The following is a 24,605-nucleotide window of genomic DNA, read 5'->3' on the forward strand; positions in this document are numbered from 1 at the left end:
ACCTGCAGAAGCTGCTACATTTGGGGCAGGAGGCACTTCATAGTAGAGGTGGACAGGTAGTTTGAGAGATGATGCCCTGAGAGGAATTGTGTTTTTTTTTGATTTACCTTACCGTCATACTTTTTTTCACCTCGGCTAAATCTTCCTTGGTTCATTGCCCCTCATTATTTTTTCACCTCAACTAAATTTTCCTCTTTTTGGTAGCTTATCTAGTCATTCCTCATAGTTGAAATTTTTCATTCCTGGCAACATTCTCCGAAGTTTCCTCTGCACTCCCTCCAGTGTAAGTATTTCTTTGCTGTACTGTGGTGACCGGAAGTGGAGATAGCTGTGGCCTAGGATTCTATCTAGTTATGACATGATTCTCTTTTATATTTATTCTATGCTTCAGCCAGAGAAGCAAAGCATCCTGTCAATTAATTGGTTATGATTTACAATAACCCAATGACTTTTCTGATAAAGAAATCTTTTCTAGATTTTCTGAAAGTGTAATCAAATCTCCAAACTACCATGATGAGATTTATGCAATGTCTTCTGCTTTATTAGATGGGACATTAAACCATAGCAATACCAAGTTAAGCAGCATGAATCAAAGTATTGAAATTCCATTACTTACTTTTTACTTCAGTCTGACTTACCTATGTTAACTCATCCCTTCATAGCTAAAAAAAAATCTATCGATTTCTACTCAAATTGTGGGGGCCTGGTTAATCTTTCAGAGTAATCTTCAAAATTTATAGACAGGTGTCATGACACAAATTTGTGGTAGCAGATATCTATTAGTTTAAAATGATATCCAAACAATGCGTTCTTGTTAATATTTTATTCCCTAAGAAATTAAGGCTTCACATCTGGCACAATACCCTTTTGTCAGGATGATGATGGATCAGTCCAGTTACAGGAAACTTTCAGCAATAGTCCTTGGGCTGAGTACTAATAGATTTTCATGCACTCTTTTCTCTTCAGATGACAAAGTTTGCACAACAATAAACCTGAGGTCATATCTGCTCTCATGTAGATGCAATAGATCCCAGATCATTGATTTAAGGGCAGGAAGATTTGTAGTGCTCTGACTAGCACTTATGATAACTGATGAAAAGACCTGAATGACCTGGTTCATGGGATTAGAGGTGAGAATAGAGACAGGGAAATTGAATAGAATGAAGCATTTTTTTTTTAGATTATGAGGACACGCAGTCCTCTTTTATTGTCATTTAGTAATGCATGCATTAAGAAATGATACAATGTTCCTCCAGGATGATATCACAGAAACACAAGACAAACAAGACTGAAAAACTGACAACCACATAATTATAACATATAGTTGCAACAGTGCAAAGAAGTACCATAATTTGATAAGAACAGACCATGGGCATGGTAAAAAAAAGTCTCAAAGTCTCTCGAAAGTCCCACCATCTCACGCAGATGGAGAAGGAAGAAAAACTCTCCCTGCTATGAGCTTCCAGCGCCGCAAACTTGCCGATGCAGCACCCTGGAAGCACCCGACCACAGCCGACTCTTGAGTCCATCCGAAAACTTCGAGCCTCCGACCAGCCCTCCAACACCGAGCACTGAGCACCATCTCTGCCAAGCACTTCAACCCCAGCCCCGGCAACAGGCAATAGGCAAAGACAAGGATCTGGGGCCTTCCCCTCCAGAGATTCTCGATCGCACAGTAGCAGCGGCAGCGAAGCCGGTATTTCAGAAGTTTCTCCAGATGCTCCTCTGTGCTTCTCATAGCTGCCTCCATCAAATCAGGATTGTGCACGGCATCCTACTTAAAAATATGATATCACTTCGGAGCGGTCGCACGTGCTGCGTCGCGTCACCATCTTCTCCTCCTAGTTATCAATTTATCAATTGCAAACAAGGAAAAATTGCTGAGATGAAATAGCTCTTCCTGGTCTCCACTGTCATCTATACAGAATTTCAAAATTCTTCTCATTGTCTTGAAAGGTTTCTTTTCCCCTGAATACACTTGTTTCAAAGGCATGACAGTTGTCAAGTGTAATTGTCCACAGTAGATTGCCCCTCGTGTAAGTGGATGGTGGAATCTGGGGGAGAGGATCGGACTGTTGGTAAAATGAGTTACAGGGAAAGTTAGTAAGGGTTTGTTTTTGAGCAGATTTGGACCAATGGGCCAGAATGTTATGAGCAAATAGGGAAAATCAGCAAATAGGCATGTGATCTCAGCAATTTTGCTGCATTCTTGAGACTAAATCGTTCCTTTAGAAGATAGTATCGTACTCCACAAGAACAGGCCATTCGGCCTACAAAATTAACCTGTGTCAAGTCTATCAACAGATCAGTGAAAATAATCCAACAACTACTGTCTTATGTAGTTCATTAGTACATCTCAGGGTCCCTTACATTCATATTTTTAATTAGCCTAAGTAATTTTGATTGGCAGTAGTTATTACTCTGTATTTAAGAAGCCTGAATTCAAGCATGTACTCGATCATCAACAGTGCGTAGCTACGGAGAAGCTTTGTCTAATATGCTGACCCTATCAATGGTATCTGTTCTATTCCAAAGTTATGTTGGGAATTCTGCAAGCAGGGAGGTTGGTGAGTGGATTGCTCATTTTAAGGAATTAATCTTTTTCCAAATAACTAAAATAAAAGAATGAAACTACATGTTTATAGCTCTGATCATGACCTTAGGATTTTGGCATTTTATATCTAGTGAGGCATAATCACTGTGGTAATACAGAAAATGCACTGGCAATATGCATAAGCATGGCCCACAAGCAGCAATGAATTAGTTATTGGAAGTCCGCAGGTCAGGTAGCACCAGTGGAGAAACAGGTTCAATGATTCATTTCAATGACACATCATCAGAACCTGAAAAATTTCTCTCCACAGGTGCTTGATCAACTGAATAATTCCAGCATTTTCAGTTTTCATTTCAGATTTATACCTGCACTAATTTACTTTTTAATGAACAACTTGTCCAATTTTGCTGTTTGTCAACAAACTAAACTCACCTGCTCACCTTCATAGAAACTTTTTTTTTGCACAACTGACAATTTGAAGAAGAACCTCTGTGAGAACCTCATCCAGTGCTACTTCAGTGCAGGACTTCCTCAGCCCTGCACTAGGTGCAGCAATCTAACCACTGGCTCCAGCAGGGACTTCAACGCATAGCCTCTTGACTCAGGGTAAAAGCTGCTGCTGACAGATGTGTTGTTCCATCCTTGGAATTATTCGTTTTCCATCATGCTGTCGCAACTGCAGATCTTGGCACTAACCAATCATTTGTGATTTTCAATGAGAACTATATGAACGTTATAGGCTATTCTCCTGGTCTTCAGTAGGCAGAATTGCTGCCATAATTTCCCATAATCATTGCTGATATTCTAGCATGAATGCTTTCACACATATCGATTTTATAAAATTACTTTATAAAAGAAAAAAAAAACAGCTACAGGATGTTTGCAAAACAAAAAATTCCATGTAATGCTGTGAGTTTGTTTATTTGGCCTGTACTAGATATCTGTTGCTATCTAATTGCCCACAATGGCAAAATAAACCAGCATATTTCACCTTCTTTTAACTAACTAACTGATAGCGATCATATTTCACTTCAGTTTGAGCTTTGGATCATTTTTAAAATTTAAATTATCACAACCTGCCATCAAAGGGACAATGATCTTGGTTTCCTTGAATTAATTCACCTGCACCTTTGATGTTCAGGGAAGATCATGGCCAATCATCAAATCATTCTAGGTTGCCTTTAGCATCAAAACCACAGGGAGCTTTTCAAAGATCTACACCTGATCCTTTTTCATAGCAACACTACTTAAGATGAACAGAAAAATACTCAGAGTTCAACCAAATAAGATGAAAACATTGTGGTCAGGGTTAACCTCACCTGGTGCTGGACAATGCACAGAGCAGTCTGGGACTCCTGTTATTCTTCCCACTCAGTATCACTCACCATTGTACTCAATGGATGGGTAAGGGTATAAAACCATTGTTAATCCATAGACAAGGCCAATTTTCCAGGTAAATAGTGCTGTGTGAAAACTCAGTTGTTGCACTGCCGAGGAACTTTAAACATTGTTGTGGGATTGTACTGTGATCCATAAGTTTTTAAACTGGTGACTCTGTTTTCTTGGAATTTGAGACTCTATCAGATTTCTGAATTTACTAACATGTTAGTGTAAATTAATTTTACAATATTTTCCGTATGGTTTTTTTTTTGGTATGTCTACAAACAAATGTAAGAAAGAAGTTCCCGGCAGTATGGAACCAAGACAAAAGTTCCCTGCAATGCTTCATCTCAGTCAGAAATCACAAACTTTCAGAAACTAAAGTCATGAGTTCAGTTGTTTAATCATAAAATCAAACATTTTTACACTGAAGTGCCTTGCGGGATTCCATTGCAGGACTTAATTAGGAATATGGAAGTTGATATTATGCAAACAGAAATATAGTTGGCAAAGTTTGAGATTGCAAACGATGAAAGATGTGCAGTTAATAGTACTTCAGAACAATTTCTGCATTTATATCAGAATTGGAAACTTTATTACTTAAGCATGCATTTGTTGCAGAGCTCCAAGTTCCTCTAATTCTTGTGCAAATCAGTCTTCATACTTCAGTGCTTTACAATGTGGAGGCAGAAAGGCTGCAGTATTCATCTTGCGCCGACTGTGCATCTGTTCCAGAGGCCCCGAGTACTGAAGCTATTATGATTTTAGCCGTATTGATCTTGTCATATTTCTCCATGCATATTTGCTCCTTCTTTTTGTTCTTGTTTATCTGCTTGAATCTATAATAACTATAGTTTTTTCAGCAGAAGGGACTAAATTGGATGATATTTCACAAGATAAAGCCTGAGATTTGGAGTGTTAATAAAATATTTAATATAACGATTGCAAGAAGGAAAGCTTCCTACTTGCAGGCAAGATCAGAAGGAAGGGTCAAATGTAAGGTAATCATAATAAATCCAAAAAAAATTTCGAAGAAATGACATCACCCAAACATTTGTCAGAAAAGTGCAACCTGATTCCAGAAAGAAAGTAGCTCACTAAATTTAAGAGAAGCTAGATCATAACAAGGAGGAGATGGGAATAGGTTGAGGGAATAGGATGAGCAAATAGGATGGATGGATGAAGAAAGGTGAATAGAGGTGCCTGTGGAGCAGAAATATCAGTATAGACTACTTGTGACAAATAGCCTGGAACCTTTCCTGTAATATTTTGAAGAAGCGTTGTTTCAGAAAGAGGATTTTTTAACGTAAAGTTTCTACCACTATTCCATTTGTGTACACGTATGGATCAGCAATGTTCTGTGGAGTATTCCTATTTAAAAGTTGTCAGTTTTCAACAATAGGGAGTATGTACAAACTATTTTCATTAAGACATAAATTACTCTTCCATATGTTTTCAGTGTTGCTACTTATGAAATTCTAAACAATGAAGGGAATTCCAAAATAATAAAGATTCATTTGGTGCGTGTTTGGATGTAATGTCACATTCAATGAATCACAGCCTTAAACACTAAGGAAAGCTTGATGCCTCAGCACAGCGATAGGGAAATGTTGCAGTTTATTGATGCCATCTTACAAATTAAACTTTACACAAAAATCTCATTCCGAGAATTCTCGTGATATCCTCTCGAATATTACTTTCACAACCAACCACAGAAACCAAAAAACAGATTAACTGATTATTTTTTCACTGGTTGCAATACTTGCCTACATATTAACATCAAAAAATAATCATTTTTATGATTTGGATTTGTGATCATTTACAACATAGAGGCAAATAATCTTGTTGCTTATCAACATTTTAAGTATCTTGTTCAGCATTATCCTTTATACTTTATACTTTATTGGCACCAAACAATTGATACTAGAATGTACAATCATCATAGCGATATTTGATTCTGCGCTTCCCGCTCCCTGAATTACAAATCTATAATATTAAAAATTTAAATTATAAATCATAAATAGAAAATAGAAAAATGGGAAGTAAGGTAGTGCAAAAAAAACCGAGAGGCAGGTCCGGATATCTGGAGGGTACAGCCCAGATCCGGGTCAGGATCCGTTCAGCAGTCTTATCACAGTTGGAAAGAAGCTGTTCCCAAATCTGGCTGTACGAGTCTTCAAGCTCCTGAGCCTTCTCCCGGAGGGAAGAGGGACGAAAAGTGTGTTGGCTGGGTGGGTCGTGTTCTTGATTATCCTGGCAGCACTGGTCCGACAGCATGCGGTGTAAAGTGAGTCCAAGGATGGGAGACTGGTTTGTGTGATGTGCTGCGCCGTGTTCACGATCTTCTGCAGCTTCTGTCGGTCTTGGACAGGACAACTTCAATACCAGGTTGTGATGCACCCTAGAAGAATGCTTCCTACAGTGCATCTATGAAAATTAGTGAGGGGACAGGCCAAAATTTCTTTAGTTTTCTCAGGAAGTAAAGGCGCTGGTGGGCCTTCTTGGCAGTGAAATCTGCTTGGTTGGACCAAGTCAGGCCATTTGTGATATTGACCCCGAGGAACTTAAAGCTTTTGACCTATTCCACTTGCACACCACCAATGTAAATTGGGTCATGCGGTCCGCTACTCCTTCTGAAGTCAACAATCAATTCCTTTGTCTTGCTGACGTTGAGGGATAGGTTATTGTCTTCGCACCATGCCACCAGGTTCTTAATTTCCTCTCTGTACTCAAACTCATCATTACCCGAGATACGGCCTACAATTGTTGTGTCATCAGCAAACTTATATATTGAGTTTGATGGAAACTTGGCTATACAATCGTGGGTGTACAGTGAGTACAGCAGGGGGCAGAGTACACAGCCTTGTGGGGCACCGGTGCTCAGAGTGATTGTAGAGGAGAGCTTGTCCCCTATTTTTACAGCCTGGGTCCTGTCTGTGAGGAAGTTGAAGATCCAGCTGCAGATCTGAGTGCTAAGGCCCAGATTCCGGAGCTTAGGAATCAGTTTATTTGGAATGATGGTATTAAAGGCAGAGCTGCAGTCAACCAAAAGGAGCCTTACGTATGCGTCTTTATTCTCCAGGTGTTCTAAGGAGGAATGTAGGGCCAGAGAGATGGCACCTGCTGTTGACCTGTTGCTCCGGTAGGCGAATTGCAAAGCGTTGAGATTGACTGGTAGGCTGTGGTTGATGCGTAAGGCTTCAACTATATTTATCATAAGTTTTACTTAAAACTTGCCTGGATTGGCAAGCATGCCTTATGAGAATAGTTTGGGTGAACGTGGCGTGGTGCATAAGATGATGAGAGGCATTGATAGTGTGGATAGTCAAGAGGCTTTTTCCCAGGGCTGAAATGGCTAACACAAGAGGACACCATTTTAAGGAGCTTGGAAGTTGGTACAGAGGAGATGTCAGAGGTAAATTTTTTACGCGGAGAGTGGAGAGTGCCTGGAATGGGCTGCTGGCGACAGTGGTGGAGGCGAATACGATAGGGTCTTTTAAGGGGCTCCTGGATAGGTACACGGAGCTTAGAAAAATTGAGGGCTATGGGTAACCCGAGGTAATTTCTAAAGTAAGTACATGTTCGGCACAGCTTTGTGGCCGAAGGACCTGTATTGTGCTGCAGGTTTTCTATGTCTCTATGTTTCTAAAAGTGATGTATATTTTAAACCATGGATATTTTCTTGCTTAATCTCTTTCTTGAAACCTTATGCTCCATTTCAATCTATTTTCACAGCTATAACATGAAATTTTGAGGGTTTTAGCAAATAATAAGTAGAGAAGTACCTTTGTAGGTTTACTCAGAAATTTTGATTTTGTTTACACATAAAACTGTACATTGGCAATACATATATGTTATAGTGCCAGCTGTGCATCCTGCTTTAAGAATACATCTTTCAAAAAGTAGATACACTGCAGACTACCGATCAATCATATTTGTATGTGGATAAATCACAGGCATGCAAGTCAGCGATTTGACTGGGATAAGCAGGGGCAGACAGATCCCAGAAGAGTAAAAAGATACACAGTTGGATGACTTTGAAAGAGCAGTATCATTTTCAATATCAATTTTATTGCAAATTATTATGGAAACAGTATATAGCCAAAAAACATTATTTTTCAAAACAACATAACTTTCCTGGCTTTGCCAAACAATGTTAATAACCTAAAAGGATTCCAAACTGAAGGGAAAATAACTGAATAATCGAAACTTTTGTGAGGATATTTTGTACAACATAGCACAGAACACAAATGTTACAAATTATATTATCTTTTAACATTCTTAAAATATAATGTACTTGCACTGTATATATTTTAAAAATCATTTATTTATGAGCTTCTAAACCTGAAGGTGACTTAAGATGTTGCACACATTATGTGGTAATTTGCTACTGCAGTGACTGCAAAGATCCAGGGAAATTGAGCAGTAATTTTTTCTTCAGCACAGTGTAAGTGAAAGGTGAATTTTAAGTGACATATACAGCTTTTAGGTATGGTGATTGAAGTATCACTATTAGTGTTCGCAAACTCTCTTACTTTTTCAAATATAGTATCAAAGGATGTTTTATAAATCAGCCTGACAGGTTTAACAGAGCCAAAATTTAACAATTGAAACCAGAAGATTGTATAATTCATTTAATTGTATTATGGATCCTTCTGTTATTTTGAGGAAATGACCTATTTAACCAGGAAAAAATGGGACGTTATTATCAATGAAAGGAGAATGATATCCTAAGTGAAATAAATTCTCGGAAATACAAAGTGATCCATAGAATGATACAAATTTGTAATTATTTACAACATAAAGGCAAATAATTTTATTAAGATTCTCATACATGCTGAAGATGAAGAAAGTTTCCTCATTTAGAATTTCACTAATACACAAAATTGCTTCTGTAAATTAAACAACTTGAAAATTTGTCTGCCTAATTGTGTATAAAACATCAAACCTAACATTGCAACTGCTTTTCAAAATAATTATTTTTTGTTAACACTTAATTTCACTGCAGCAGGGTAACGCCCTGTCTGCACCAAGGAAACAGTTTCCTCGCTTCACAGAGATTAAATCTGTACTTTAAATGTATACTGACTTTGAAACAAAAAAAAATAATTTTATTAAATAAAATTGGATCCAGACTTTTAATTTCTAGGTTATCTCAAACGTTACAACAGGAAAACAAATCTAATATGACTTGCACACAAATTATTTTAACAAAAACGCATTTTGGTTATTTATTGTTGATGGGTCTGTGTTATCAATCCATTTTGTTTTCAACGACCAGCAGGAGATGGTGAAATGGTCAGTAACGGTCATATTTTTTCTTGGACGTCACTTGCCTGTAGGGGGCAAAATTGGACGTAAAATTCTTCACCTGCTCAGTTTAACTTTTAGTGTATTTCTGTTGCAGCCTTCCGTTAGTGTTGGGTTTGGGATATTACCCATTTGGAGACTCCCAGTGGTGTATTTAAAATTCATAAATTACCAGCCAATCTATAATTGTTTCTCTGTGGGCGTGTGAAAACATTGACTGTCAAATCCATCCAGATGTCTGTACACAGAAAACAAAGCCGCTTCATACATTAGTCAAAAAGCCAATCTTTAAAAAAAAACACGGGAGAAAATGCACATAAGATTGCTCAAAGGTTTAAAATTTATAACAATGCTTTGTTGAAATCTAAATATAATTAATTATTTTGTTGCAGAGCCCTAATTTCAAATGTTCTTATTTTAATTTCTAGTCTTGTTTCCTGAGTTTGTCTGGGTGTATTAAATGTATAAAGGACATAATTATCCATCAGTTAGACTGGTACCTGTGAACATCTGGATGAAAGCTAGAATGGCATGTGGCATTTGTGAACACCTAAATCTATCAGCTATTATAAAACAGAGCTCAATAAATTAATGCAACAACTGTTCTGTTGTTCACAGTCTGCGAGAAAATATCATCAACTACATGGTCCAGCTGTAACAAGATACATTAATCATATGCAGAAGTGTGTCAAGATCTGACTTTCTCTTAAATCGTCTCTAAATGATATTCTCACTGATTTTAAGAACCTAATCAAACCATTACATTAAATCTAAATGTTTCTTTGTGCCTAGCTTCACACGCTGAACCCAGACATCAGACCAAGTCAGACTACACACCAGATCAGATCGTTTGGAATTAATGAAAACATCCTGTTTAACTCCCATTTTTGCAGCACTTCACAGACACAAGACAGAGATAAAAGCTCCATGGCAGTTACTGATAGGCTGGGTCTGCTCTCCCCTGGTCTGCTATTCAGTGAGACAATGCATGCATCCGAATACTGCAGCATCAAGACATAATCCACAGGACAATATATGTAGAGTCTTTCATCCTTTCTTCTCCTGTAACCTCAATGCAATTTGAAGATACTTTCACCCCCACCACTCCAAAATTTACAATACCATCACAGGTAATTTCTAACTCAATGGTACATTTCAATTTGTAAATAATCTTAAACACAGGAAGAAATCCAGTGCACATTTTTTGAAACACCATATATAACTTTCCTACTGTCCGTTAATGTTGCCCGAATTCATCTGGTTTATAACATATTAAGCATAAGACAATTAATACTGCATTTTTGTTTATTTAGAAGTCTCGGCTTCAAATCCCATTGATCCTTCATTAAGCTAAAAGAAAACCATTCAAAATATATTCCTATTGCCCTGTGTGAACAAAGCCTTGAACTTCTAATCAGGAGTTAATGATTCCAAATACCCTAACACTTTGGATACAATATTCCTTAGTATCAAAACCAGCTATCAGTAACTCTTTACACCATTCTCCATGCATCCTGATTAAGCCATCACCAGGCTATTAAAAATCCCGTATTTTTATAAAATAATGAGAATTTAATTCTTGCTAAGACTCTTAACATACAATGTGCCATTAAATGTTCAATTCAGTCGTTCTTTCTTGTGACAGATCAGAAGCACGTTAAGTATCGGAATTAACTTGAGGGTGAACTACAGTAACTTGCAGAGACAGAAGATTATTAAACTGAACGCCGCCGAAGCAGCATTTGAAATGATCTCTGGGTCCAGCCTCACTGAAAATCGTGTCCATAAATTGAGGATTGCAAGTGACAGATCAATTTCAGAGATTGGACAGCATTGTTCAGTTAAATGATTCTTTTAACTCAAATGGCAACTTATTGGTCCAGGAATTAACACGGCCAGTATAACTGAAGAAGTCCGAAATGTCAGTGTTCTGATATTGTTCACAGGCTGTGCCGGGTAATTTTTTCGACGGGAAAACAGGGGCAACTGTTTCTGAATACAATCTGCTACTAATTAATTCTTTAACAGATCTATCCTAGACTAGTAGTATTAAGAAATGAATCAATGTATGGTGCACCTTGTAATACTTTCTGAACTATTTTAAATTATAAATTTGTCTTAAATGAACCGTTTCTGAGGAGGCAATGCGAGAAATAGTAATTATTTTTTTAAATATCCTTATTCAGCCCACCAGATGAGAGGCATTGATCGTGCGGATAGTCAAGAGTCCCAAGGCTGAAATGGTTGCCACAAGAGGACACAGGTTTAAGGTGCTGGGGATGTCAGGGGTAAGTTTTTTACTCAGAGAGTGGTGAGTGCGTGGAATGGGCTACCAGCAACGGTGGTGGAAGCGGATACGATAGGGTTTTTTAAGAGACTTTTGGACAGGTACATGGAGCTTAGAAAAATAGAGGGCTATGGGGAAGTCTAGTAATTTCTAAGGCAGGGACATATTCGGCACAACTTTGTGGGCCGAAAGGCCTGTATTGTGCTGTAGTTTTCCATGACTCAAAGTAATCTGCAAGTTTACCTACAAAGTAGGGCTGAAATAAGTAAAACCATTTTAGTTGTAAGTTAAGAACAGTGATCGCATTTCAACGATTACCAAACATTATGGACACCTAATTTTTGCCTATTTCGCGTCTTTTTAAATTTCTGAGTCCTTTTTCAGCAAATAACTTGCCGGCTGGCTGTATTCTATTCTGGACAAAATTCTCATCCATGAATCAGTTGTAATGAAGGAGGCGGGGAAGAGGAACGAAGGAAACTCTGTAAAACTGTACAAAAATTCTTTTTTTAATAAAAAATATTTTATAATTACAATGATCTATTAAAGGATATACATTTCCACGTACACTGAATAAAGAACATCTTGTCTATGTACAGCAGGTAAGATTTGCCACAACCCCACTTTGTACTTCTATACATAGTTTTTAGGTTTTATTTTAAACAGGGAATCGACACTCCCCTTGGCCCGAGCCAGTCGTCTATTTGAAACAGATGACAGAACATCTGGAAGAGTCTGCCAGATTAGTAAGAGCGTCGGGAATCAGTTCTTTTTAGTCGGTGAAAATTTCTACTCTCCTAAAGGGATTTCAGGGACCTCTTAATGCTCACGATGAGGCGTCGACCAGCCTGGGAAGTCACTCAGTTTACAGCCCACCCTCAGTTTCTCCCCTCCCTCCCGCCCTCCCCACAGGCTTTCAAAGATCATAGTTCTGGGTTTTTTTTATAAGTCAGTGGTTAAAACGCTATGAGCAGCATAGAGATGAGACGTGATTTGGCAAAAAACCCCTTCTCAGAATGAAATCCGTTGGACAGGTTCCTGGCGTTGAACGCTGGGATTAGTTTGTCTTCTTTTCTCTCTTTCTCTCTCTCTCTCTCTCTCTCACTCTCTTTCTCTCCCTCTCCTCCTCCTCTCCGGTTGTGTATGTATGTGTGTGAGTGATTCGTCGGGCACACCTGTAAAAGAAAATGAATTGGGGGGATGTGTGAAACACAGCTCAGACTGGCTGGCGCCATCAACGCAACACACGGAATGCATGATCAGTAGCCCAAAACAAACCAGGGTCAAACAGCAGTTCCAACTCCACCAGCACTAACTTCAAACACTGGCAGCTGCACGCTACTCGCTCAGTTTCTGATTGAAAAATTACACAGCGGTAAAGTTTACTTTTAACACTGGACATTCACCCCCGTGTTTAAACTAAGAGTGAACGTTGAGTGAAAAACTGCACAGAAGCTCACCTCACACAGCATCCCATCAGCGGCACAAAATACTGTCCTCTTGTCTCCTGACTTTAGACCCACTCTGTAACACACAAAGGGGGAAAACGATTTCGGTAAACCTCGCACTAACAAGAAGACGGGGTTTGAACAACACTTCGGTGTTAGTTTAAAAAAAGCTACGTTTACCGTTTTGTTCTCATCAGATATTATTTTGTGACATTTACACCCACCGTGCACCATCACCTCGGGATCACTGCCGCTTTATCTGCACGGTGCGTGGAAATGAAACCAGAGGTGGGATTTAAAATCACCCGAAAATAAAAGGCATCACCTCCACGCAAGCGGGATGTTTTCATCCTCCCTCGCCAACCCAGTGTACTTTTGATAAAGAACAAAACGCATCCGTTGTCGTTCTTACCGCATTGATCGGAATTACATTTAGCAAAGGGAGAAAAAGGAAACTGCCTTGTGACATCCCCGCAGTAAACGGAAATGTGTTCCAATGTACAATGAGCTCAAGTGTTCACTTCTACAAATGTTCAGAATGAAACTACGCTGTTTAAATCGCGATTTCCTATTCTGTAGGGTTTTGTGCAGGAGTGACAATTATGTTGGATGTACAGAATTCATCCAACAATCACTGCAATTACCGTTTCACCAGGAATATGCCATCAATATATATGGTGTCACATGTTTATAACCCTGCATGAGTTGCCAGTGGTGATGTAGAGAATAGACAATGGGACACGATAAGCGTAAATTCCTCTCCTATACAATGAGGATAAAACAAAATACGGAGGGAAATATTAACACCAACGCTACTTGACATATTAGGAAGAAATCTTATTAAAAATGCACTTAATAAAACTGCTTTAAAACTGTTTAAAATGCAAGAGGTGATGTTGTGAGGTACAGGGGTAGAGGTTTCTTTTAAAGGAATGCAGTGTACGGACGAAGTTTGGTGACAGCGCCGGCTTCCCTTTCATTTTACCTGCTCGGTGTTGAGGGCTGTCAGAGGAGTCCTGGGCGCCGAGGGGCAGCTCGCCGTCGGCTGCGTTCTCACCAGAGCCGGGTGCGTCTCCAGAGCCAGCTGCAGGTCCAGGATGTAATCGATTACATGCTGCAGGATTTCTACTTTGCTCACCTTCTTGTTTGGAGGGATGGTGGGGACCAACTGCTTGAGCTTAGAGTAGCAATCCTTCATGTCGTACTGCAGGTCTAGTGATTCCTCTTCCATTTTGCAGCGGGCGATACTGAGACTGTGCTCTGACAAGCAATGTAATGCCATCTCACCGCAGCCTGCCTTCTTCAGGGAAGGAACATCATTCACTGCTTTCATTGCACCTCTAAATAATATTCCCTATTTTACTGCAAATAAAAAAATGCAGACAATTCTGCAAGTATGATGCTTATAGTTGCAATAATTAAGATTGATTAATGCCTCGAAGGGTCAGGAATATAAAGCCTTGTGCTCTATTTTTGGATAATATATATCTTCAAGATTCCAATACTTGTCTCTAGAAGTGCAAAATCGCCCGAACTCTGCGGATCGCAACGATTTATAACAGCAAGAGCGGGGGGCCCGACCAGAGATGATTGGCAAGATTTTCAGCCAATAATCGTTCGGCAATGGAAGCCGACCGAGCTCAATGAGCCAATGGAAATTCAGTTTCACGAGCCAGCTCCCAATGCCTGCGGTTGGTCCAAGTGGGCGGGGCTGGGAAGTGCAAGTGTCAGCGAGGATGTGGGAATTGAAGCTGCAGAGGTGGTGCGAGAGCGGGAGAGAGCGCAGGAATTCTTTACAAGGTCTGCTAATTGATCGCATTGCATTTCAGATAACGGCAGTCTTTTGTATAGCGTTCACTGCGCGGTGTCACAAGGACATATTGTACTGAAAGCCAAAGCGATTGTACTTTCTGTACCTGAGGGGCGTTGACTGCTCCACACCTCAGTCGGAACACTGCCTCATGTCCACAATCCACGACCACCAAATCCAAAACAATTGTTTAAAGTAATAAAATATTCCACCCAGAAACGAAATTCTATTGTTTGATGCATTTCTCAAAAATATGTGGGTGTAGAATATGCATTTTACGATTAGTCATAAGGATTTCTTTCCATTTATGTTTGATTAATTTCCTCTCATCTAATGTATATTTCCAAGCATCGCCTCGGAAGACGTTCTCAAACCGAAAGTCAAGGGCTTGTATTTTATATTTGTGCCCCACTATGTCTTCTGTGCAAAACAACAGGTATTCATTTGGAGTTTTCACTGAACTTCTTCATTCTTGTATTATTGCAGACACTGTACACATGGATTACATAAAGTTGCTTCACATTTGCTGTGATATTGTGGCTGTAAATACTTTTCTCTCGTGTTCCTTACACTGTACAGACATTTAAACGGGAGGTGGCGATTTTTCCTGCTCACGTGTTAATTAAACTAATTGCATTTAACCTGTGCTCATTATAAATACCTCTCAAACCTCTCATTGCAGTGTTACTTACACATATTTTCCGAGTGAAGGCTGTGCTAAAATGTTGAAAACAGTAATCTGGAAACGACCAATTTTAATCAAATCTGTGCATTATTTATTATAATTATGGTGCAGGCTATCCACTTGGAGAACTTTTCTCCTTCACAGGCAATCCCTCAGAGTTGAGGATGTCTTCTGATTACTCTAGCTCTGTGAAGTGGAAGATGGTGCATACAATTTTTTTGTAATGTGGGGTGGCTGTTTCACACCGGTCACCACAGACTGATGTCTTGGGTCAAAAGGCAAGGAATTCTGAGATGATTGGAGACAATAGTTCATGCAGAAACCTAGAATATATGTGCACATAGTCTCTCTCACACAATACCAAATTCTCTTTCCATATCCTCTTCTTCAGAGACCCCCCCCCTTGTTTCTCTTTTAACCCTTCAGACTCACCTCTCAACTGCCTTCTTCATTCCCTCAACTCCCTCCCTATCACTCACCCCTCCTTCTCAGCACCTTTCCCTTAAATTACCCACCCTGTGGATTCCATTTACAGTACCCCCATTGTCATTTGAATAACGAGCAATTGACAGGCCTCATTATCATTTGAGTAACAAATAATCTGATGGAGGAAGTCTGTGGGTCATGCAACATGCAGGGTTTCAACCTGAAATGTCAACGTTTCCTTTCCTCCCACATATGCTGCTCAGCCTACTGAGTTCCTCTGGCAAGTTGTTAGTTGCCCCAGATTCCATCATCTATAGCCTCTTGATTTTCCCTTATTTGAATAACAATGACTCTGCCATGCAAATTGGTTACTTCTGTTGTCTGGAGAATATATTTCAGCTCAAATGGGTTATAACATGGTCTCGCATTTGTCCTGTGAATGAGAATGACTGTGAGTTTATTTCTTCTCAGGCTTGGGTGTATATCGACATGCTCCTGCAGTATGTATGTTGGTTTCCATGTGATGGATGTGGAAATCATAGTTAACCATAAACACTGTTACAAAATGGTCATAATCCAGGCAACAGTGAGACTTTAGAATAATGAACAATACAACCTGATTTCAGTTCTAGGTTAACCAGTAAATCACAAAAACAAAACTGGAGCAGTTGTTTAGATTAATTTAGGCACGATAGTGCAGTGGTTAGCACAGTGCTTTACAGTACCAGCGACCCAAGTTCTATTCCTGCCACTGTCTGTAAGGAGTTTGTACGTTCTCTCCGTGACCACATCGATTTCCTCTGGGTGCCCCGGTTTCCTCCCACAGTCCAAAGATGTGCTGGTTGGTAGGTTAATTGGTCATTGTAAATTGTCCCGTGATTAGGCATGGATTAAACTGGGGAATTGTTGGGCAATGTGGCTTGAAGGGCCCGGAGGACCTTCTCTGCACTGTATCTCAATAAATAAAAATAAATCACTCAAGATGTCAGCTAGTCAAAACCAAAGACAGAAAAAAAACAAATAAAGAGCCAGACCAATATATGAGAGAGAGGGAGGGTGGGGGGGGGGGGGAGTGAGAGAGAGAGAGAGAGAGAGAGGGACTGAAACTCTTCCAGTTCACACAAAATATCATCAAGCTAGAACTTTAATTCTGCTTCTCCCTCCACAACTCTGCATCCCATAACTTTCATCCACAATAAATAATCAGAAATAGTGAAGGATAGGTAGTCTGAATACTAACAATTGTTATATTTACGTTATAAGTTCAATTGTAAATAACTACCTTTATTTTACTGAAATATCCTACTGTCAATATTTCTTAGAATTATTTCATTAGTGGTCTCTATAAATAACTCCTCTTACCAATTCTGATCTAAATTTAAGAAATTGGCACAATTCTGTCTCTCAGCTACCATGTAATCTTAACAAAGTCCTTGTACCGACCTTAACCATTAGCTTTATACTGCTACATCATATGCTTAAATGAACAATTCATGTTTTATTAATACCATCAGTGTGGATTCTTTGGGATTAATTGGTCACCTGAATTGGATCCCTCTTCTAACACTTTTTCTTGCTGCAAAAGACAGCTCATTGTGCAGTTCTGTGTTGCCTATTAACTGCATCTTAATGAGAATAGTAAATGAGATGTAGAATGCCCTCAGAGCAAATAACCTACCCTCTGCTACTGTGCTATAACAAAAATAGTGCAGGTTTTCCACTGTATAGTCCTCACTGTTATAACATCAAGCTCAGCCCTAAACCATTAAACAGAACGTACATATTTTAAGTTGTAAATTTATACAAAAACAAAATCAATCAGCAGGAGATTCGCATTAAATAGTTTTTAAAAGAAAGATAAGAGTTAAGAGTTATTAAAAGTTCTTATAGACTATTTTTCAGCCACCTTTTAATTGTGCCATTGAAATCTGTAACGTGAATTATGCAAGCTTTTATTTGGTTATCTGTTTGACTGAAATGATATGGATGTAAAAAAACTATACCACTTAGACTGAATTCATTGTCTTTGGTTTCCATCACAAACAGCATTATGTAGCTACTAACTCCATCCACTTTGCTGGCATTTCTCAGAAACTGAACCAATCTATTCATAAACGTACTATGATATTTCACCCCAGGATAGGTTTGACAACACACCCATACATATCGGTAAGAATGCCTTTTCTTACATCTACATAAAATTGCTGATTCTAGTCTTGGCTCAGGTCACTTACAGGTGAAGTACTGAATCATGTTCCTCTTACGTTCGGACTTAATGTTTTCATATATATCTACTGGTGCCCCTTGTTCTGTCCTTGAGTCTATCTAAAGTTTTGCTGTCCATGTCCAAGTTCCAGTCAGCCCTTGGAATGAATATGCTTGCTATCCTACATTGGCTCCTGAGTAAGCAAATCTTTGAACTTAGATTTGATTCTTGTGATGAATATGTCATCTTAATGAGGAGAGATTGATTAAGATTTGACTGTACACCTTTTTGGGATCTGTGTGTATGCCTCACACCCATATCTCATAACCTGTTATCCCCACCCAAGTCCCGAAGTAGATGGTAACATTATCTCAGCCTTAAAGCTGTCATTACAAACTAGTTTCAAAACTATTTGGATTTATTTTGATAAAAAGGGATGTGATCTTTTTAAAATGTAAATAATATGAAGCATGAGATCATTCACTTAGGACGTGCAAAATGAAATTTAAGTGTTTTCTTTTTATTGGAATATTTTCTTTCAGACTGGTGCTGATCAAGTAGCTGGAGTGTTCACCAATATCTTTAACCTAGTGTGAAGCGGGTACCTGCTTGAAGCAGGCTTCAACTGGTGCCTAAGAAGAATGTGATAATCTGCCTCAATGACTATTGTCCACCCCATCACTGTGATGAAGCGCTTTGAGAGGCTGGTGATGAAATGTATCAACTCATGCCTGAGAAACAACTTGGATCTGCTCCAATTTCCCTGCTGTCACAACAGGTCCACAGCAGATGCCATCTCACTTGCCCTTCACTCAACCCTGAAACATCTGGATGGCGAAGATCCATACATGAGGATACTCTTCATTGACTACAGCTCGGCATTCAATACTATCATCCCCTCAAAACTAATCAATAAGCCTCAAAACCTCCTTGTGCAATTGGATCCTCGTTTTCCTCACTTGCAGATCCCTGTCAGATCAAGGCTGTGTGCTTAGCTCCCTGCTTTACTCGCTTTATATTTATGTCTGTGAGGCTAAGCACAGCTCCAATGCCATATTTAAGTTCTCTGATGACATCACTGTCATTCGCTGAATCAAAGGTGGTGATGAATCAGCACATAGAAGTGAGACAGAAAATTTGGCTGAGTGGTGCCACAACAACAACCTCTCACTCAACGTCAGCAAGACCAAGGAGCTGATTATTGACCTCAGGAGGGGGAAACCTTATGTTCATGAGCCAGTCCTCATCGGGAAATCAGAGGTGAAGAGGGTCAGCAAATTTAAATCCTTTGGTGTTATAATTTCAGAGGGGTGTAAGTGCCATTACAGGGCAACGCAGTAGCATAGAGGTTAGCACAGCACTTTACAATACGGGTGACCAGGTCAGTTCCCACTGCTGCCTGTAAAGAGTTTGTATGTTCTCCCTGTGACTGTGTAAGTTTCCTCCAGGTGCTCCAGTTTCCTCCCACAGTCCAAAGCCATACTGGTTGGTAGGTTAATTGATGATTGTAAATTATCCCGTGATTAGGCTCAGATTAAATCGGGGGATTGTTGGCTGGCATGGCTGGAAGTGGCTGTTCTGCACTGAATTCCAATAAATAAATAAAAATTAAGAAGAAAGCATGACAATACCTCTACTTCCTTAGAAGTCTACAAAGATCCAGCCTTAAAATTTGACAAATTTGTTGTGGAGAGTACTCTGACTGTTTGCATCACAGCCTGGTATGGAAACATCAATGCCTTGAACAGGAAAGTCTACACAAAGTAGTGGATACAGCCCAGTATATCATGGGTAAAGCCCTCCCCACCATTGAGCATATCTACTCAGAACACTGTCGTAGGAAAGCAGCATCCATTGTCAAAGACCCCAAACATTCGGGCTCTCTTCTCATTGCTGCCATCAGGAAGAAGGTACAGGAGCTTCAGGACCCAAGCCAGCATGCTCAAGAACAGCTATTAAATCCCTCATCCATCAGGTTCTTGAACCAGCGGAGATAATTTCACGCAACTTCACTCACCCCATCAATAAACTATTCCCACAACCTATGGGCTCACTTTGAAGGACTCTTCATGGTAAGTTCTTCATATTTATTGCTTATTTATTTATTATTATTATTTCTTTTTGTGCATATTTGCAGATTGTTGTCTTTTGCCCGGAGGCTGTGTGGCCGTTTTGCTCGGCACAGAGTTTCATTGATTCTATTGTGTTTCTTGGATTTACTGTGAATGCCCACAAGAAAATGGATCTCAGGGTGACATATACTGTATATACTTTAGTAATAAATTTACTTTAAACTTTTAATGATTTTAGGGTAGCAAAGAGATTTATGTATCCAAATGAATGAATGTAATACATCTGTGCAGCTACACAAAGCAATCGAACAGCTAATGGAATGTTAGCACTTCTCAAGATAATTGAAACTCAGAATTGAAGAAGTGATCATGAAATTGTCAGACCCCCATCTCGAAGCTGGTATGATGCTTATACAGTACGGAGATGCCAGAAACGTGTACAGTAAAATCTTAGTGTTTGTTAGGTAGGAAGCAAAATTTTTTTGCAGGTGATAACTGAATTCTTCTTTTGCCCGTTACTTGGCTGGTCCTTATGGCAGCAGTGAAAGCTCTCCATCTCTGGTGGCGTTCACAGCATCCTTCAGCATATCAGTGGCTTCCTCTGGGTTTACTGTCAGTCATGCAAGTCCCAGGTGGAGACTCAGGAATGCCATTGCACGCAGATATGGAATGATTCTTCATCGCTGTTTCCATAACGGATGACTGAATTAGTTTTCCCTTAAAAGTGTTTGATTTGTAATTCTGTTCTTCTGATATCATGGATGTCATTTTAACTTGCCCAGGAATGTAGTGTATTGGGAATATCAAATTAATAGCTATTGTATGTCCCATTTGAGTTAAACATTCAGTTGATGTCCATGAAAGGAAAACTTGGATACCCACCAGCCAATCCAATATTGTGGAATGTTTGTCCGTAGAAAAACAATACTCTATATGCATAGATTGACCGCTGGCAAGTATTACTGTCCGATTTTCTTGGTAGCTGATTCATCAGGAGAAAAAGTTAAGAGGAAGTTAGTCAATTTGTTGATTAATCAGTTGTACGGAGGTTTTTCAGCATAACACACTACTGTAATTAGCCAGTTTTAGTTCAGTATTCAATTCCTTTAGCTCAGTTTCCATTGCAACCTTTTCAGAAAGAAATTTGGTGATTTAGGGCAGGCATTAAATGAAGGCTGAAGAAACCAGTTGGAGATTACAACCTCTTTCCCTTGATGTACACAGGAAGACCAGAGCACAAGATGTACAGGACACAATGGGTGAGACCACAATGCAGCTATAGACAATAGACAATAGGTGCAGAAATAGACCATTTGGCCCTTCGAGCCTGCACCGCCATTCTGAGATCATGGCTGATCATCTACTATCAATACCCGGTTCCTGCCTTGTCCCCATAACCCTTGATTCTCCTATCCATAAGATACCCATCTAGCTCCTTCTTGAAAGCATCCAGAGAATTGGCCTCCACTGCCTTCTGAGGCAGCGCGTTCCACACCTTCACAACCCTTTGGGAGAAGAAGTTCCTCCTCAACTCCGTCCTAAATGACCTACCCCTTATTCTTAAACCATGCCCTCTGGTACTGGACTCTCCCAGCATCTGGAACATATTTCCTGCCTCTATCTTGTCTAATCCCTTAATAATCTGATATGTCTCAATCAGATTCCCCCCTCAATCTCCTTAATTCCAGCATGTACAAGCCCAGTCTCTCTAACCTCTCTGCGTAAGACAGTCCGGACATCCCAGGAATAAACCTAGTGAACCTACGCTGCACCTCCTCCACAGCCAGGATGTCCTTCCTTAACCCTGGAGACCAAAACTGCACACAATACTCCAGGTGTGGTCTCACCAGGGCCCTGTACAAATGCAAAAGGATTTCCTTGCTTTTGTACTCAATTCCCTTTGTAATAAAGGCCAACATTCCATTAGCCTTCTTCACTGCCTGCTGCACTTGCTCATTCACCTTCAGAGACTGATGAGCAAGTACTCCTAGATCTCTTTGTATTTCTCCCTTACCTAACTCCACACCGTTCAGATAATAATCTGCCTTCCTGTTCTTGCTCCCAAAGTAAATAACCTCACACTTATTCACATTAAACGCCATCTGCCAAGTTTCTGCCCACTCACCCAGCCTATTCAAGTCACCTTGAATTCTCCTAACATCCTCATCACATGTCACACTGCCACCCAGCTTAGTATCATCAGGAAACTTGCTGATGTTATTCACAATGCCTTCCTCTAAATCATTGACGTAAATCGTAAACATCTGTGGTCCCAATGCCGAGCCCTGTGGCACCCCACTAGTCACCACCTGCCATTCCGAGAAACACCCATTTACTGCTACCCTTTGCTTTCTATCTGCCAACCAGTTTTCTATCCATGTCAATATCCTCCCCCCAATGCAATGAGCTCTGATTTTACCCACCAATCTCCTATGTGCCTTCTGAAAGTCAAGGTACACCACATCCACTGGATCTCCCGCGTCTATCTTCCTGGTTACATCCTCGAAAAACTCCAATAGATTAGTCAAGCATGATTTGCCCTTGGTAAATCCATGCTGGCTCGGCCCAATCCTATCACTGCTATCAAGATATGCCGCTATTTCATCTTTAATAATGGACTCTAGCATCTTCCTCACTACTGATGTTAGGCTAACAGGGCGATAGTTCTCTGTTTTCTCCCTCCCTCCTTTTTAAAAAGTGGGATAACATTAGCCATTCGCCAATCCTCAGGAACTGATTCTGAATCTAAGGAACCTTGGAAAATGATCACCAATGCATCTGCAATTTCCAGAGCCACCTCCTTTAGTACCCTAGGATGCAGACCATCTGGACCTTGGGATTTGTTAGCCTTCAGTCCCATCAGTCTACTCATCACCGTTTCCTTCCTAATGTCAATCTGTTTCAGTTCCTCTGTTACCCTATGTCCTTGGCCCATCCATACATCTGGGAGATTGCTTGTGTCTTCCCTAGTGAAGACAGATCCAAAGTACTTATTAATTTCGTCTGCCATTTCAATTTCCCCTAACAATTTCTCCCAATTCATTCTTCAAGGGCCCAACATTGTTCTTAACTATCTTCCTTCTCTTCACATACCTAAAGAAACTTTTGCTATCCTCCTTTATATTCCTAGCTAGCTTGCGTTCATACCTCATTTTTTCTCCCCGTATTGCCTTTTTAGTTAAGTTCTGTTGCTCCTTAAAAATTTCCCAATCATCCGTTTTCCCACTCACCTTAGCTCTGTTATACTTCTTCTTTTTTAATGCTATGCTATCTCTGACTTCCTTTGTCAACCACTGTGGCCACTTTCCCCCCTTTGAATCCTTCCTTCTCCGGGGATGAACTGATTTTGCACCTTGTGCATTATTCCCAAGAATACCTGCCATTGCTGTTCCACTGTCTTTTCTGCTAGGATATCCAACCAGTCAACTTTGGCCAGCTCCTCCCTCATGGCTCCATAGTCTCCTTTGTTCAACAGCAATACTGACACTTCTGATCTGCCCTTATCCCTCTCAACTTGCAGACAAAAACTTATCATATTATGGTCACTACCTCCTAATGGCTCCTTTACTTCAAGATCACTTATCATTGCACAACACTAAATCCAGAATAGCCTTATCCCTGCTCGGCTCTCGTACAAGCTGCTCCAAAAATGCATCCCGTAGGCACTCTACAGACTCCCTATCCTGGGGTCCAGTACCAACCTGATTTTCCCAGTTCACCTGCATGTTGAAATCCCCCATAACTACTGTGACATTTCCTTTGCCACATGCCATTGTTAACTCCCTATTCAACTTGCACCCAATATCCATGCTACTGTTTGGGGGCCTGTAGATAACACCTATTAGGGTCTTTTTGCCCTTACTGTTCCTCAGTTCTATCCACACTGACTCCACTTCTCCTGATTCTATATCCCCCCTTGCAAGGGACTGAATCTCATTCCTCACCAACAGGGCCACCCCACCCCCTCTGCCCACCTTTCTGTCCCTTTGATAGCACGTATACCCTTGTACATTCAATTCCCAGGTCTGATCCCCCTGCAGCCATGTCTCCGTTATCCCTACAACATCATAGTTACCCATTCACACCTGAGCTTCAAGCTCATCCGCCTTACTTCTGACACTTCGTGCATTCAGATATAGAATTTTTAACCCATTTCTCCTCTCTCTGTTTAAATCGCTACCTATTGTGCTAGGCAGGCTGTTGTTGCCTGCTCTTATAACCTGCGTTCAATCCAGACCTGAAAGCTGTCTGTGTGGAGTTTGCATGTTCTTCCTCTGATCTTGTGGGTTTCCTTTGGGTGATTCTGTTTTCTTCTAAGTGGTTGGTCAGTTGGCCACTGTGCAGAATCTGAGGCGAGTTGATGAAATGTCAGAAGATTAAATGGGAATAGTGGAGTATTCATGTTAATGGGTGCCTAGTTGGTGAAG

The 24,605-nt window shown here is 40.1% G+C and overlaps 1 protein-coding gene across 1 annotated transcript; it reads right to left on the bottom strand.

The window, feature by feature from the left end:
- Nucleotides 1-12,019: 12,019 nt before the first annotated feature.
- id4 (inhibitor of DNA binding 4) lies at nucleotides 12,020-14,525 on the bottom strand. The gene is made up of 3 exons (XM_072283565.1): nucleotides 13,965-14,525; nucleotides 12,992-13,055; nucleotides 12,020-12,706 (listed from the first exon to the last, which is right to left on the bottom strand). The coding sequence occupies exons 1-2, from the start codon at nucleotides 14,310-14,312 to the stop codon at nucleotides 13,008-13,010; spliced, it is 396 nt and encodes a 131-aa protein (XP_072139666.1). The 5' UTR covers nucleotides 14,313-14,525; the 3' UTR covers nucleotides 12,020-12,706; nucleotides 12,992-13,007.
- Nucleotides 14,526-24,605: the final 10,080 nt, after the last annotated feature.

This window comes from Mobula birostris, chromosome 19 (assembly GCF_030028105.1).
Source record: "Mobula birostris isolate sMobBir1 chromosome 19, sMobBir1.hap1, whole genome shotgun sequence".
Taxonomy (NCBI): domain Eukaryota; kingdom Metazoa; phylum Chordata; class Chondrichthyes; order Myliobatiformes; family Myliobatidae; genus Mobula; species Mobula birostris.

Coding starts and splice junctions, on each gene's coding strand:
- id4 (XM_072283565.1), bottom strand. CDS start 14,312: ATGAAAGCAGTGAATGATGTTCCTTCCCTGAAGAAGGCAGGCTGCGGT. Junction 13,056..13,964: donor CAGCCCTCAACACCGAGCAG/GTAAAATGAAAG, acceptor TGTGTGTTACAG/AGTGGGTCTAAAGTCAGGAG.